This window comes from Juglans regia, chromosome 10 (assembly GCF_001411555.2).
Source record: "Juglans regia cultivar Chandler chromosome 10, Walnut 2.0, whole genome shotgun sequence".
NCBI classification, from domain to species: Eukaryota; Viridiplantae; Streptophyta; class Magnoliopsida; order Fagales; family Juglandaceae; genus Juglans; species Juglans regia.
The window spans coordinates 12,899,490-12,912,420 of record NC_049910.1 but is presented as its reverse complement, the minus strand read 5'-3'; the positions used below and the strand labels follow the sequence as shown (position 1 = coordinate 12,912,420).

General features: G+C 35.0%; 2 protein-coding genes across 2 annotated transcripts; one reads left to right on the top strand and one right to left on the bottom strand.

Annotated features, from left to right (window-relative positions):
• Positions 1-3,802: 3,802 nt before the first annotated feature.
• On the top strand, positions 3,803-4,447 carry LOC109011648 (uncharacterized mitochondrial protein AtMg00310-like). The gene has a single exon (XM_018992937.1). The coding sequence runs from the start codon at positions 3,803-3,805 to the stop codon at positions 4,445-4,447; it is 645 nt and encodes a 214-aa protein (XP_018848482.1).
• A 2,263-nt stretch (positions 4,448-6,710) lies between these two features.
• LOC109011613 (glutamate receptor 3.7-like) lies at positions 6,711-12,371 on the bottom strand. Its single transcript, XM_018992893.2, has 6 exons — positions 11,470-12,371; positions 9,498-10,846; positions 8,803-9,080; positions 8,570-8,601; positions 7,625-8,031; positions 6,711-7,366 (listed from the first exon to the last, which is right to left on the bottom strand). Exons 1-6 carry the CDS (start codon positions 11,723-11,725, stop codon positions 6,959-6,961), a joined length of 2,730 nt encoding a protein of 909 aa, XP_018848438.1. The 5' UTR covers positions 11,726-12,371; the 3' UTR covers positions 6,711-6,958.
• Between the last annotated feature and the right edge of the window lie 560 nt (positions 12,372-12,931).

Genomic DNA, 12,931 nt, shown 5'->3' with positions numbered 1-12,931 from the left:
TGCTATTTATACCATATGGGCGAATAGATTATGTCTGCCCCTATGGAGTCTGTGTCCTTCGTCCTGTTCCTTTTGTCAGAGTCCGTTAATGAGGCGCGGCTTTACGACAGTGTCATTAATGTGGCGTGTAACTCAGATAGTCATGCCATTAATGCGGTGATGAGTGCGCGAAAGTGTACTTAAATACCCTATTATTGGACTAAAATACTAAAATGTAAACAGAAATCATAGGAATTAATGTGAATTCTTGAATTGAATTTCTATTTACTTTGGGATACTCCTAAGCATATTTTTATGATTAATTCCAGTGCCTATAAAAGAGCAAGTCAAAACCCAGTCAAATTCAAAGGACTTTCAACTAGGCAAGATGTTGGAACAACATAAGAACTTTCAACGAATGTATGACTCTTCAAATAAGGATAATGATGGGGTTTGAGAGTAATTCGGATCAAGAGAAAAAGTCAGTTTGAAATTCGCTAGAAGACACAGCATGTACATACTTTAGTATTTTGATCATAACTTTCCGTTCAAATATTGGATTGATGTGATTATTGATGTATTGGAAATCTATCTTAAAGGGCTACAAAGTTCTCTTTAATAAAGATTTCCAAATTTGAACTTCTAAAGCGCGTACATGGCTGCCAATTTGAGTCCTAAAATTTAGACGATTTTGTATGCAGGAATATGAAAGATATTAGGGTTTCTTTCCTACCCTATATAAATATTTCATTAGCACGAAATTGGGTGTGGATAGAGGGGAGACGGCTCAGTTTGAAGAAGAAAGATCTAAAATTAATTTCCATGGATGTCGTTTGCTTTATTTTTCTCTTGAGATTTTTGTTGTTCATTATATTTATAGATAACTAAATTCTCAAGTAGGGATATGAATGAACTTGCACATTAGATGGTATTTTTAATTTATTTTTTATTTATGTATTTGATTTTTAATTACTAAAACTCTTTTATTTTATCATTCTCAATTCATTGTTAATGTTTTCTTCTCCAAATAATCATAGAATTTATTATATTTATGGATTCAATCATGCTTTTTCTATTACATGGATTAGCTCTTTGATTATGTTTGGATCAATTATTTTTCTATATTGATTTAATTCTTTGCTGCAATATCACTTCCTGAGTATATTGTCATCGTTAGATTTTCTTAATAGTGATAATAATTTACGTATTTTAAAAGTGGTGAGTGATTTTTCAAAGGGTTACATTTGGTTTAATCTTGGTTTATAAAACTATACCTTCTTGTTGGAAATTTTGAGAATTGCGTTCCCAATTGAGTTATTCAATGAATTAAGAATAATTAAAATATCAGACTTGTGCAAGGGATTCCCGATGCTTTATTATTTGTCAAACTTGAGTACTTTTTCCGTAGTCACTTTGCTTCACTTAAATTTGCATTTAAAATTAATATTTGTTCTACATTAATCATTTAATATATTGCTTTAATTTCTTTGTTCCTTTTACAACTCTTTTAATTTGTCTCTCTGTGGAATCGACATCCCAAAACTGTGCTACAACTACCGCATTATTCTTTGGGCGTAATCATGTGGCGTGGTTCTTCGATTTTCCTCACCCCACTAGCGTACTTGGTGGTCCGTTGATGCCCCTCTTGTTAGAGGATTAAGGCTCCCTCGTACATTATGTCCACTACACGGACAAGCACTCAAGAGCTTGACACTATTCGAGAGGTCTTTAGGTCGGCAAGTCTCATCCCCTACAGCACGTTCCCTCATGCAGGTTGCGTCTAGAAGAGCTTACCCATGGACCGGGTAGGAAACTTTACTTGTTCTGGGCTGAGCCTTTGGTTTTTGTTCCCTTAGTTTCCATTCTTAGGCTTGTTGGGACTGGGGAATCCTCTTACACATTCTTCATTCCATGGAATTATATATAAAAGTACTATATCTACCTAAATAAATTGCCTACACCGTTTAAGAGGGAATATCCAAAGCATTATATATATTACTCACATCTTCTTTGTTATACATAATGAGAAAATCGATGCCAAAATAGAGTTTGAAAAAGAAAAGGATGAAAGAAAGGGGTTATATTGGCCGTAGGCTTCACATTGTTTGTGTTGAAAAGATATGTTTGCAAACTTATTTACTAAGGTACCAAACACATCATTAATGTAACCTCTGTCGTGAACAGAGGTGGTAGCTTCTCTTGACCTAGGTCTTTAGAGATTTATCGTCTGGACTAGACCATGTCAGTCACGAAAGTGTATTGGGTTGTTATTAATGATTGTAATTGGCTTGTTTTTCAGGTCAACTTTGTAAGTCCTCTCTTAATGAAGGGTTATGATCCGGTTTATAAAAAAAAAACACATCATTAATGAGTAAAAAAATATTGCTATTTTAAATTTTATTTAAAAAAATTACAATAATTATTGAAAAAAAGAGAATTTATATACTAACTTGTAAGTAGCATAACTCATTATTTAAATCAAGAGTGACTGAAAGGGATGATATTTTTTTCAGGATGTTGTTACCCGACCATCTAAGTTTAATGCTAAAATGGACCGCTAGACCTAGCAACGTTGTCGATCATGTCATATTAAAAAAAAAATAGAACGTAGAACTCATTTATTTGCATATTATCACCATTAATATTAATTTGTTATCATGATAATAAACATGTGCAGAATGATTCACTGACTACAAAATAATTATCAAATTTCTTAACAAACTCCTAAAATGTACCATTCATCAGTTCATTAAAAAAGTTAATTAAAAATAATAATGTTGTCAAAAGTTTCGATCAATCTCCCTCATTTCTAAAATCATAATTTCATTTCTATTCAATTGTGCCAAAGAAATATCACATGCATACTACAATTGATAGACCTTGTTTTATAATCATTACTATTAATAAAAATACAAAATTGAGAAATAGATCCAAAGAGAAGATCCCTTATTATTGAGAAAAAAATAAGTGCACGATCTATTTTTGTTCTTTTAATATGATCAGATAGTGCCACGTGAGCATTCATCTAAACAGTAAACGTATAGGACCTAGATACTTGGGGTCCCAACAATGAGCCTCGATTGTCTTTTTTTTTTTAATAATTAAATAAATATTTTTTAATGATGATGTGATTTTTTTAAATGTTTAAAAGAATTTAAAAAAATGCATAAAAAAAATCTCAATGGCTTTTTCCATGACTTTTAGGTTTGGATATAAAGATGATTTCAAGTCATCTCATCTAATTTAAGTATTATAATTTTTTTAACTTTTCACACAAATTATAATAAATAATTTAATTTTTTTAATTTTTAAAATAATAATGATATTAAAAAATAATATTTTATTTTATTTTTAATTTTTACGTCAATTCATTTTATTTAAAACTCAGTCCAAACCTAACCTAAAACTTTGGTATAGCCTCTGTCCAAATTCTTCGTTCAGTTCGGTAAGGTAAGAAGTAAGAAGTTTATGTGGAAAAGCAAGGTCTAATTTGACTCATTTTCAACACGACACGTCTTCTGAAAGAGACTGGAGCATGGGAAAAAGGATAGGAAACTGAAGACTACAGAAATAGATTCTATTTAAATAGCAATGGTCTTTAGTGCCAATGTAGAACAGAATAACAAGCAGACTATTATGAATCTGTGGTGCTCAACTCAAGTGCAGCACTATGATAAGTACCTTGGGTTGCCCCCTGTGGTGGGTAGGTCAAAATCAAGGGCATTTAAAGGAATTAAGCATAAAGTTTGGCTCAAGTTGAAAGGATAGAAAGGGAATATGTTCTCTCAAGGGGGTAGGCAAAACCCTACTTAAAGCAGTAGCTATGGCAATTCCATCTTATGACATGAGTTGCTTTAAGCTGCCTCCAAAACTTTGTTCTAAAATAAAGGGTATGATGGCAAGGTATTGGTGGGGTCAAAAGAAGGAGGAGAGGAGAAAGGTAAATTGGATAAGCTGGAAGAAGCTGTGTAGTTCAAAATTTGTGGGAGGTATGGGATTCAAGGAGCTAGAGGTTTTCAATATGGCATTGTTGGCTAAGCAAGCTTGGAGGTTATTACAAGAAAAGGAGAGCTTATTCCACAAGATGTATGCTGCTAGATATTTTTCTGATGGGAACCTGTTGACAGCTTCTCTTGGAAGAAATCCCTCCTATGCTTGGAGGGGTATTTGGGAAGCAAAGAGCCTGCTAGTGCAAGGTGGCAGATGGAATGTGGGAGATGGAAGTTTAATCCATATTTTGAATGATGTTTGGATACCTGGATTTCGAAATTTGAGACAAGAGTTGGGAACTGAGCAGAGTAGTAAGCAACTTTGTCAATTGGACAATCAAGTTTTATCTCTTACTGATCCAAGTACTAAGTGGTGGGACATTGCTAAAGTTAGATCTCTCTTCAATCCAAACATTGTGAATGCTATTATCAGATTGCATCTTAGTCATACTGGAGCTATAGATCATTGGATGTGGTAACATGAGAAGTCAGGATCATTTTCTGTCAGAAGTGCTTATAGATTTTTCAAAACTTGCTTGGAAACTGAACATGGGGAGTCCTCTAATGGGGCTTTGATGAAAAAATTATGGACTACTCTATGGAAGCTAAAAGTCCCTTATAAGGTTAAGGTTTTTGCTTGGAGGGCTTATAAAGACAATTTACCTACTAAGGCCAATCTGATTAAGAGGAAACTGGATATTGAGGGGCAATGCTGTTTTTGTCAACATCCAATTAAGGATTTGAGGCATGTGTTGCTTTTATGCCCTTCCATCCATGAATTTTTAATGCGTAGGTTTTCTATTTTTCAAAATGAAGGCCAAATCAACTCTTTTCTCACTACTACAATGGATATTCTATTCAAAGGCTCTACTGAGGAAGTGGCTGATTTCTTCTAGATGGTTTGGGCTTTTTGGTTTAGAAGGAACAAGATGGTTCATGAGCAGATTGCTTTACCACCTCAGCAAGTTATTGGGTTTGCTATTACAAAGAAGTTGCATAGTATTGTGGTTAGGCATCATTTGGGGTGTCATCTTTCTAAAAACCTAGTTTACAGATGGTCACCACCTCCAGAAGACTCTCTTAAGCTAAATATTGATGGGGCTCTTTTCTTTGATTTAAACAAAGCTAGCATGGGTGTTGTTCTGAGGAACCATATGGGAGAAGTTCTTATGGCAGCTAGTAGAGTGGAAATAGTTTTTTTGGAGCCAGAACAAGTTGAAGTTGTGGCATTATTGAGAGGACTTCAATTGTGCATAAGTTTGGGTATCTCTAAGCTGATTATCGAAAGTGATTGTTTGTTCCTAGTAGAGGAGGTTAACAGATCATCGGGATCCAATGCAGCTATACGATCTGTGGTAGCAGATGTAAAAGATTTGATGCAAACTTTTTCTCAATGCAATATTCAGCATAGCAACAGATTCACAAATGAGGCTACCCATTGTCTTGCAAGACATGCTTGGTCCATAGTAGATTCCCAAGGTGTTATGCCAATGAAGTGTTTTCTATCAAAAAAAAGAAAAGAAAAAGATTCTATTATGGCTGGGTTTGCTTTTCCAACATGGTTGTTGGGATCCCATTTCCATCTCATTTTTCACTTCCAAAAATCGGAGTCCATACTAATGAGAAAAGCAGAAATCAATATTGCAGGCATCTTTTGAACAAATGCCAAAAGATTCAAAGACTACATGGCCCACAATACCATAATGCAAAATTGACTTGCCCAAAAAGATTAAAAAAGAAAAATGACATGCAGTTTTAGGGGCTGACGCTTGTCTTTCTTTGTTCACAGATATTTTAGTAGGTTGAAAGGACTTCCTTATATAACGTAGCAATGCTCTTGCATTTAAGGATGAAAAATGACCAACACATTTTCTACCTCATGTCATATAAGGAAGTCCTTTCAACCTACTAAAATAGAGCATTGCTATCTTCACGAAAATGGGTCAAGGATCCCGAACAGTATATTTTATTTATTTATTTTTTTTTTATTTTTTATGTATTTTTTTAATCATCATAAATATTTAAAAAAATAAAAAAATTTATAATATCATAAAAAAACACTTCTTTAATTATTAAATAAATAAATAATAATAATTCGAAACACAAATTCGGACCATTTTCGAAATCCAAAATATTTCTATAAATGCAAAGATTGCTACTGACAACCTTTCTTAGATGGTACCCTGCGGCCTATCCCTTAGGTCCTCAATGAACAGTGCATAAGTTTGCAAGGATAGGTTAGGAGGGGAACTCAAATTTGAATATGACTTGTGGTATCTTATTCAAATCGAATAGATAATGAGGTAAGATGAAATAATTTTATATATAAGTTAAAAATTAAATAAAATATTATTTTTTAATATTTTTATTATTTTAAAATTTGAAAAAATTTAAATTATTTTTTTTTATTTTATTTAAAAAATTAAAAAAATTATAATAATAAAATAAAATAATTTCTTAATCCAAACGAAACCCTAGCATCTGTGCAATCAAGAGGACCACAGGGCATGGAGAAGTCAAGCTAAGATTCGGGAAGTACTGCCAGAGACATCAATTATCAATATGATTTTTATTGTCACAATCTCTCGAGCTTTGCATTTTTTTTTTTTTTTAAGGTCCAAAGGATCCTGAACAAAAATTGAACTCGTGTGTTTTAGCAGAAGAAGCTACAACCAAATAGCAATAAGAAGAACCCATCTTCCCTAAGCAGTATGCCAGAACAAAAGAACCAATCAAGCAAGATTCCATAATGACAGTGCATTTGAATCAAGACACTGATCATGTGCCATTTTAGGCATTTAGAAAAGTACCATCATGTTTTTATTGCTATACAAGGGAAAGAGATATGTACATGCTCTATGTAGTTTGGCTGTAATGTAGTAAGTGAGTCAACTCAAAAACCTATCCTTTTTCAATATCAGAAAACCTACTCTAATTAAACTGGTGTAGCCCCTGAAGTCCTCTCACAACCTATATTGCATATCAATTACCTAAATCTGATCTTGACGATTTTCATGATGAAACATTTTCTTGATAGCTTCTTCCTTCTCATCAATGAAGTTAATAAAACTGGAAATGACGTGGGAACAGTGTGCCTTTGATGACACTGAGGATGAATGAGAAGACTCCCTCTGCTGTTGCTTGTAATGCGCGAATTGCCAAATCATTCGTAGAAGAAACACCAGAAGGGCACCTAGAGTGAAGATACCACATAATAAATAAAGACCCCAAAAGCTGACCAAGTGGAGTTGGTTAGGCTCAGCATGCCGTTTCCCCTCTCCTGGACAACCCGTCTTACAGAACCACCTTTCACGGATCCTCTGAAGCTCTCCATTCTCGGAAAGCTTCAAGATTGCAGTAGAAATGTCAACAGCGAGTGGGGAACCTCTCTTGAAAGCCTAGTTTATGGTAGTGAACAAAGTTTATGAGAAAACCCATGTAAAAATCATCATAACAAGAGATGTTACAGCTCGCACATATACGAAGAAAGGAGAGAGAGAGAGAGAGAGAGATGCAGAAAAGATGTAATATGTTTCATTAAAAGAAAGCCATAAAGAAAAAAAAAGCACGTATATATCTCATGCATTATGAATATGTCATTCATGGACTATGTACATATGTATGCATGCATTTGATTGTAGGCAAAATCTACTCACAAATCCCCATCCACTCTTGGTAAAAGGTTGCCCAATAATCCCAAATTCAGATTGCTTCGACAGAAATAACTCCACATATGTAAGTTCATCTATAATAGCTGCCACCCCTCCATTAGTTGGTCCTTGTCGAAGTGCTCTCTCAAATTCTTCTGGGGATCCCAGAGCAATGAGTCTTGACCTAGCTATGTAAAGACTGTCGACCAGATAGCTATAAGAAAACGAACCTACTTGGTACCCAATGGGCCAGTTACTTGCAACCAAGCTATCAATTCCTGTGATGGGTGATGAAAGCTGCTGAACTGTAAGAATCGAAGTTAAGCTTGCTGTATAGCTTGCTGTGAGCACCATCAATAAGAATAGCCAAACCACCATCACCATCCGTCCAAGTGGGCTCACTGTGTTTTCCTCTGTTTAAAATAATGCAGTAAAAACTTGTCAAATTCAAAATTAATGTTGCCTCTAAAAATTGCGAAATTTCAGTACTATAAATAAACAAAGAGAAAATATTAAAAAAAAAAACATGTAAGAGCTCTTTTCTTCCATTTCTTTACTGGACTTAGAAGCCTATCAGATATAGTTTTTTACTGACTTAGGGGTATGTAACATGAAAGAGAATCGCCAATAAGTAATAAGTTCAGAAATATCACATCTTTCTTTCATTTGCACCTGCAAAAGTTGGTATGATTCACTGTTTAGTAAGTAGTTATCTAAGTCGTATAATCACTTATTAAAAAAAGTTATCTAAGTCGTATAATTGATGATAAAACCAGGATTTCGTTCATTCATCGAACTGAGGTAGCACTCCAGCTACAGGTTTTAATGACATGATGTATCAAGCATAAAGGTGCCCTTAAGCCCACCGCCCTTTTTAATGATAGATACTTGGCTGTAAGAAAGAATGAAAATTTAGAAATTAAAAGTAGTAAAAGTCAGCAGTTTCCTTACGATTTGTCTTAAACAATGTCGAGAAGCTGAACCTGCAACATGAATTGATTGAATAAGGTTAGAGTCACATATATTAGGTCTTTAGATGGTATATTGGATTAAGGTAATGCAATATCAAAGGGTTAACCGAAAAAAAAGTATAACAAAAATGATGTTCTCATGCCACATATTGCAAAAATAAATTTATAGAAAAAGCTATAAAGCAACTCATTTTCAAACTTGAATATGCTTACAGAAACATTGTAACAAGCTGCCTCTTAGGGGGACCCCTGAAATCATCGTTGACTCGATGCTCAAGAATCCAAATAACTACTGCAATCATTATAAACGATGCTGCTACCACACACCACATTTCTACTGAAAATGGTTTGAGAAACACCCAAGCACTTGATTTTGAATTGTGGACTGGAGCCACTATGACAAGACCAGTAGTAGCATACGGCTGTGAAAAGTCCACAATCTTTGTCCTGTTTGTCACAATTGCAATGTCCCCAACGGCAGCATCGAACACCTGACACCAAATGTTCAGTAATAAACAAGGTGTACCTAATAAATTTCTTGTGCCTAATGGATCTCACTCTGCTAACAGATGCACCCCATGTAACAATCAAGATTCAAAGCGAGAACCACCAGTGTGTGGATCTCACCCACATCACAGCTAACAGAAAATGATTATTGTTTAGCATGTAACTGTTAATACTCTGCTCCTCCATTTCACAAGGTGTAAAAGACAAGTTTAATGTCATCAAGTTGAATTCATTGCTAACGTTTAGATATTAGGATCTTCTAGGATCTTCTAGGAAGCCTTGTAAATCATGTGTGAGCACATCTACCATGCGCTTTCAGGTCATCTTTTTACCAAACAAGGCATAGTTACATGTTAGTTCTTTCGTTTTTTACCGGTTATGGAACAATATGTTTTACGTACCTCATCGTTGACCTTCTGTACAAGATCATTGTAATTGGGATTGGAGTGGCCATCCCCAAACGGCTCAAATATGTAAGGAACATCATATGGAACTAATTTCCGTGCTTCAAGGAACACATCAATGCAGTATCCTTGCATTTTATGGCTGTTATTCAGCTTAGTAGCAAATTCAACAAAACTTGCTCTGTATGGCACTCCAATTCTCAACGGTCTCTCATCATCTGCAATCACCCACCCGCGTGGCCTTTCTGTACTACCACCAGGCCAAGTAACCTTTTTAAGCTTCTGATCTAGGTGGGAATTACTATTTTTTTCACTTTTCAGATTTTCTGGGGCTAAAATTGAAAAGCCTGAGGAGTTGGACCAATAACCAACCCATTGAACTGCCATCTGGTCAATATTAATGACATCATAACTACCACTCACCATGTTTCGATCCTCTTTATTAAATTGGACTTGACCAGTTAAACCAGTGAAGTTTGTCTCCAATAATGTCCTACGGAGAAGAGATCCACCATCAAAGACTCTGAGCTTGCTCAGCTGAAGTTTAGTTAAGTTCATTTTGAGTAACCCATCGTCAAAAGAGAATGTGATCTTTCTGTGTTCTTTTACAAACTTATCAATTGAATGTGCAACTGTCCATACCGTGTCATAAGCACAGAGTCCATACGTATTCAGCTCAGAACTTGCTGAACCCTCATCTACCATTTTTCTCCATCGAGACGCAAAAGCCCTCTTCCGGCTGGAATCTGGAGTATGTTGACGAAACCCAACTACCCCTTGGAGGATATGGAGTGAAGTTTTACTCAATGGAGAGGATGAATCTAAGGTAGTAGAAAGCCAATCCGTTGCAAGCCACACGTAGTTGCTGGTCATCATTTGTAGTTTTTGAGCTATAGTGAAGAATCTCATTTTGGGGTCAGGATTGAGATGAACGACATAAACACGAGAACTGAGCAATTTAGATTTATTGAGTGTATCAGTAATGTCGTTCAGATCAAAATGGATGGGCAAAGGAAACTTTTGAGCAATCGTCAATGCTCTCTTGCCAAGTTCACCACCTAAAGCAGATATCCCATTTCTCCCATAATCATCATCCACAAAGATGGCAATGACCTCTTTCCATCCATAAAAGTCAATTAAGTCGGCCATAGCAGCCATTTGGTACGAATCACTTTGTGTAGTTCGAAAAAAGAATGGAAATTGGAGGGCAGAGAGCGTTGGATCAGTGGCAGCATACGAAATAAGGGGCACTTGGAGACCATTAGCAATCTCAGAGATCATATGAGCTATAGCAGAGGACTGTGGACCAATTATGGCCACTACCCCTTTCTGAAGTACCTGAAAAGCTGCCCAGAAAAAGGAAGCAACCAATATTATTTAGGTAACAGGAACTCCATTTCTGAATTTAGAACTTAAAATAGCATATTTCAGTAGGGGAAAAAACCAGATATTACCATGTAATAAACAAAGTTGATCCTGATAGACTGGTCAAGAATACTACTAAGAGGAGGAAATTGGCTGTTTTCAGAATATAGAGGTCAGAGAGACTGGAAAAGTTCATTAAGAGCTTATATGAAGGGGAAAACTCGTTTTCAGATGAACGATGTCAAAACAGGAGATTTAAATAAAATTATGCAATTATATATAAAGAAAAAATAAACTGAAATTCTAATATTAGTAGATTAAGAAAACCCGTAACTATAAATTTTGGCAGAAATTCAAACTCACAAGTTAAAATTATGGTCAGTGATTTTTCTTTTGACAAGTAATCGTGGTAAAGTGATATTAGAAATCACCCAAAAGCTTACAACCTTAGTTGATAGCCTTTGCATCATCACAGTTCTTATCAGACTCCCTACTAACCAAAAAGAGAGAAAGTTATTCATTTTAAGAGCTCTAACTTATTTCCCTCACACAACGACCTCTATTATGTTTCAAATTAAATATAAAATGAACAATTCGTTCGTACCCCCAACGGCCCCCAAGAAGACACTGCATTTTGCATCATCCGTGAGCAACTTCAGCTCTGTACCGTTGAGAATTGTCGGATCCGCATTGACATCAGACACTGCTGCTTCCATCGCTATCTTGGCGGCTCTACCAATAACCGAATTGTAAGTAAAAATTGCACCGATGTTCACAACAGCAGGACTTTGGGAGTGCACAGAAACAGTAAGGAATATCCATATGAAAACCATCACAGGTGGAAGCACAAAGTGTTTCATGTTTAAAACCAGAGAAAACCGCCACCCCAATTCTTCACAATATAGACTAAAACTTTTCTCTAATTACGACCAAACATGCTTCAAAATCTGGATAATAGGGGTTAAAAGTACAATTTGATAAGTACTCAGATGAGATGAATGAAGAATCTCTCCCAAGAAATAAAGGGTGCCCCGCAAACTAAAAGCACCCAACCAGAACTTCATGATCAGTGAGCGACCCAGTCCTGTGTCTGAAAAGAACTTGTGAAAAATTTAACAGAACAAAACTAGTGAGTGTGGAAAACTGGCAACCTAGAAATTTCATCCCCCCAAATTTGGAATTTTCAAAGGGCCAGCTGCCAGAGAATACGTCACCAAAACTGAAACAAAAGACGGACGTGCTTGCTTGGGGAAAATAAAGGAAAGAACAAGCGAAGAACAGCATTGACTTTGATTTCTTTGTTTTTTTTTTTCGTGGAAACAAGTCCCACATAGTGAAAATGAGAATCACGTTTTAGGAGAGAAAATTTATGAGGAACAAAAGGATATCCAAAAAGGGGTTGCAAATTTACATTTTAATAGCATGAACGCAGAATTGAGAAGGAAGAAAGACATCAGCCCCACCGGTCCACTGTGGGTCCTTCGACAAAACCTCCTTCCACTGGCTTTCGCCATCGGGGGGGCCGTCAAGTCTTCAACTGATGCTGTCTATATTTCCATGTTTCTCTGTCAAGGCTTATCAGTGGCGCCAAAGAAAAATGCTAAGATACGCTGCATTCTAAGCTGGGTGTTCTGTTGAGATGAGTTGAATTGAGTTGAGATGATAAAATATTATTAAAATATTATTTTTTAATATTATTATTATTTTAAAATTTAAAAAAATTAAATTATTTATTATGTTTTAAGTTAGAATTTAAAAAAATTATAATAATAAATAAAAATGAATTGAAATAAACTTACCTAATAGACAACACCATAGAACAATACGATGAAATGAAATGAAACGGAAGTTTTATTAAAATAATAATAATAATAATAATAATAATAATAATAGTAGGCAACGCCATTATTATGCTTTTACTATATTTGATGGCGGCTTCCCAATATTCTAGAGTTTATGTTTATAATTCCTCTCAATTGTTTTTTTTTTTTTAATTTAACTCATTTTATTTAATTATTATAATTTTTTTAAAAATTTTATATAAAATAAAATAAATTATTCAAAAT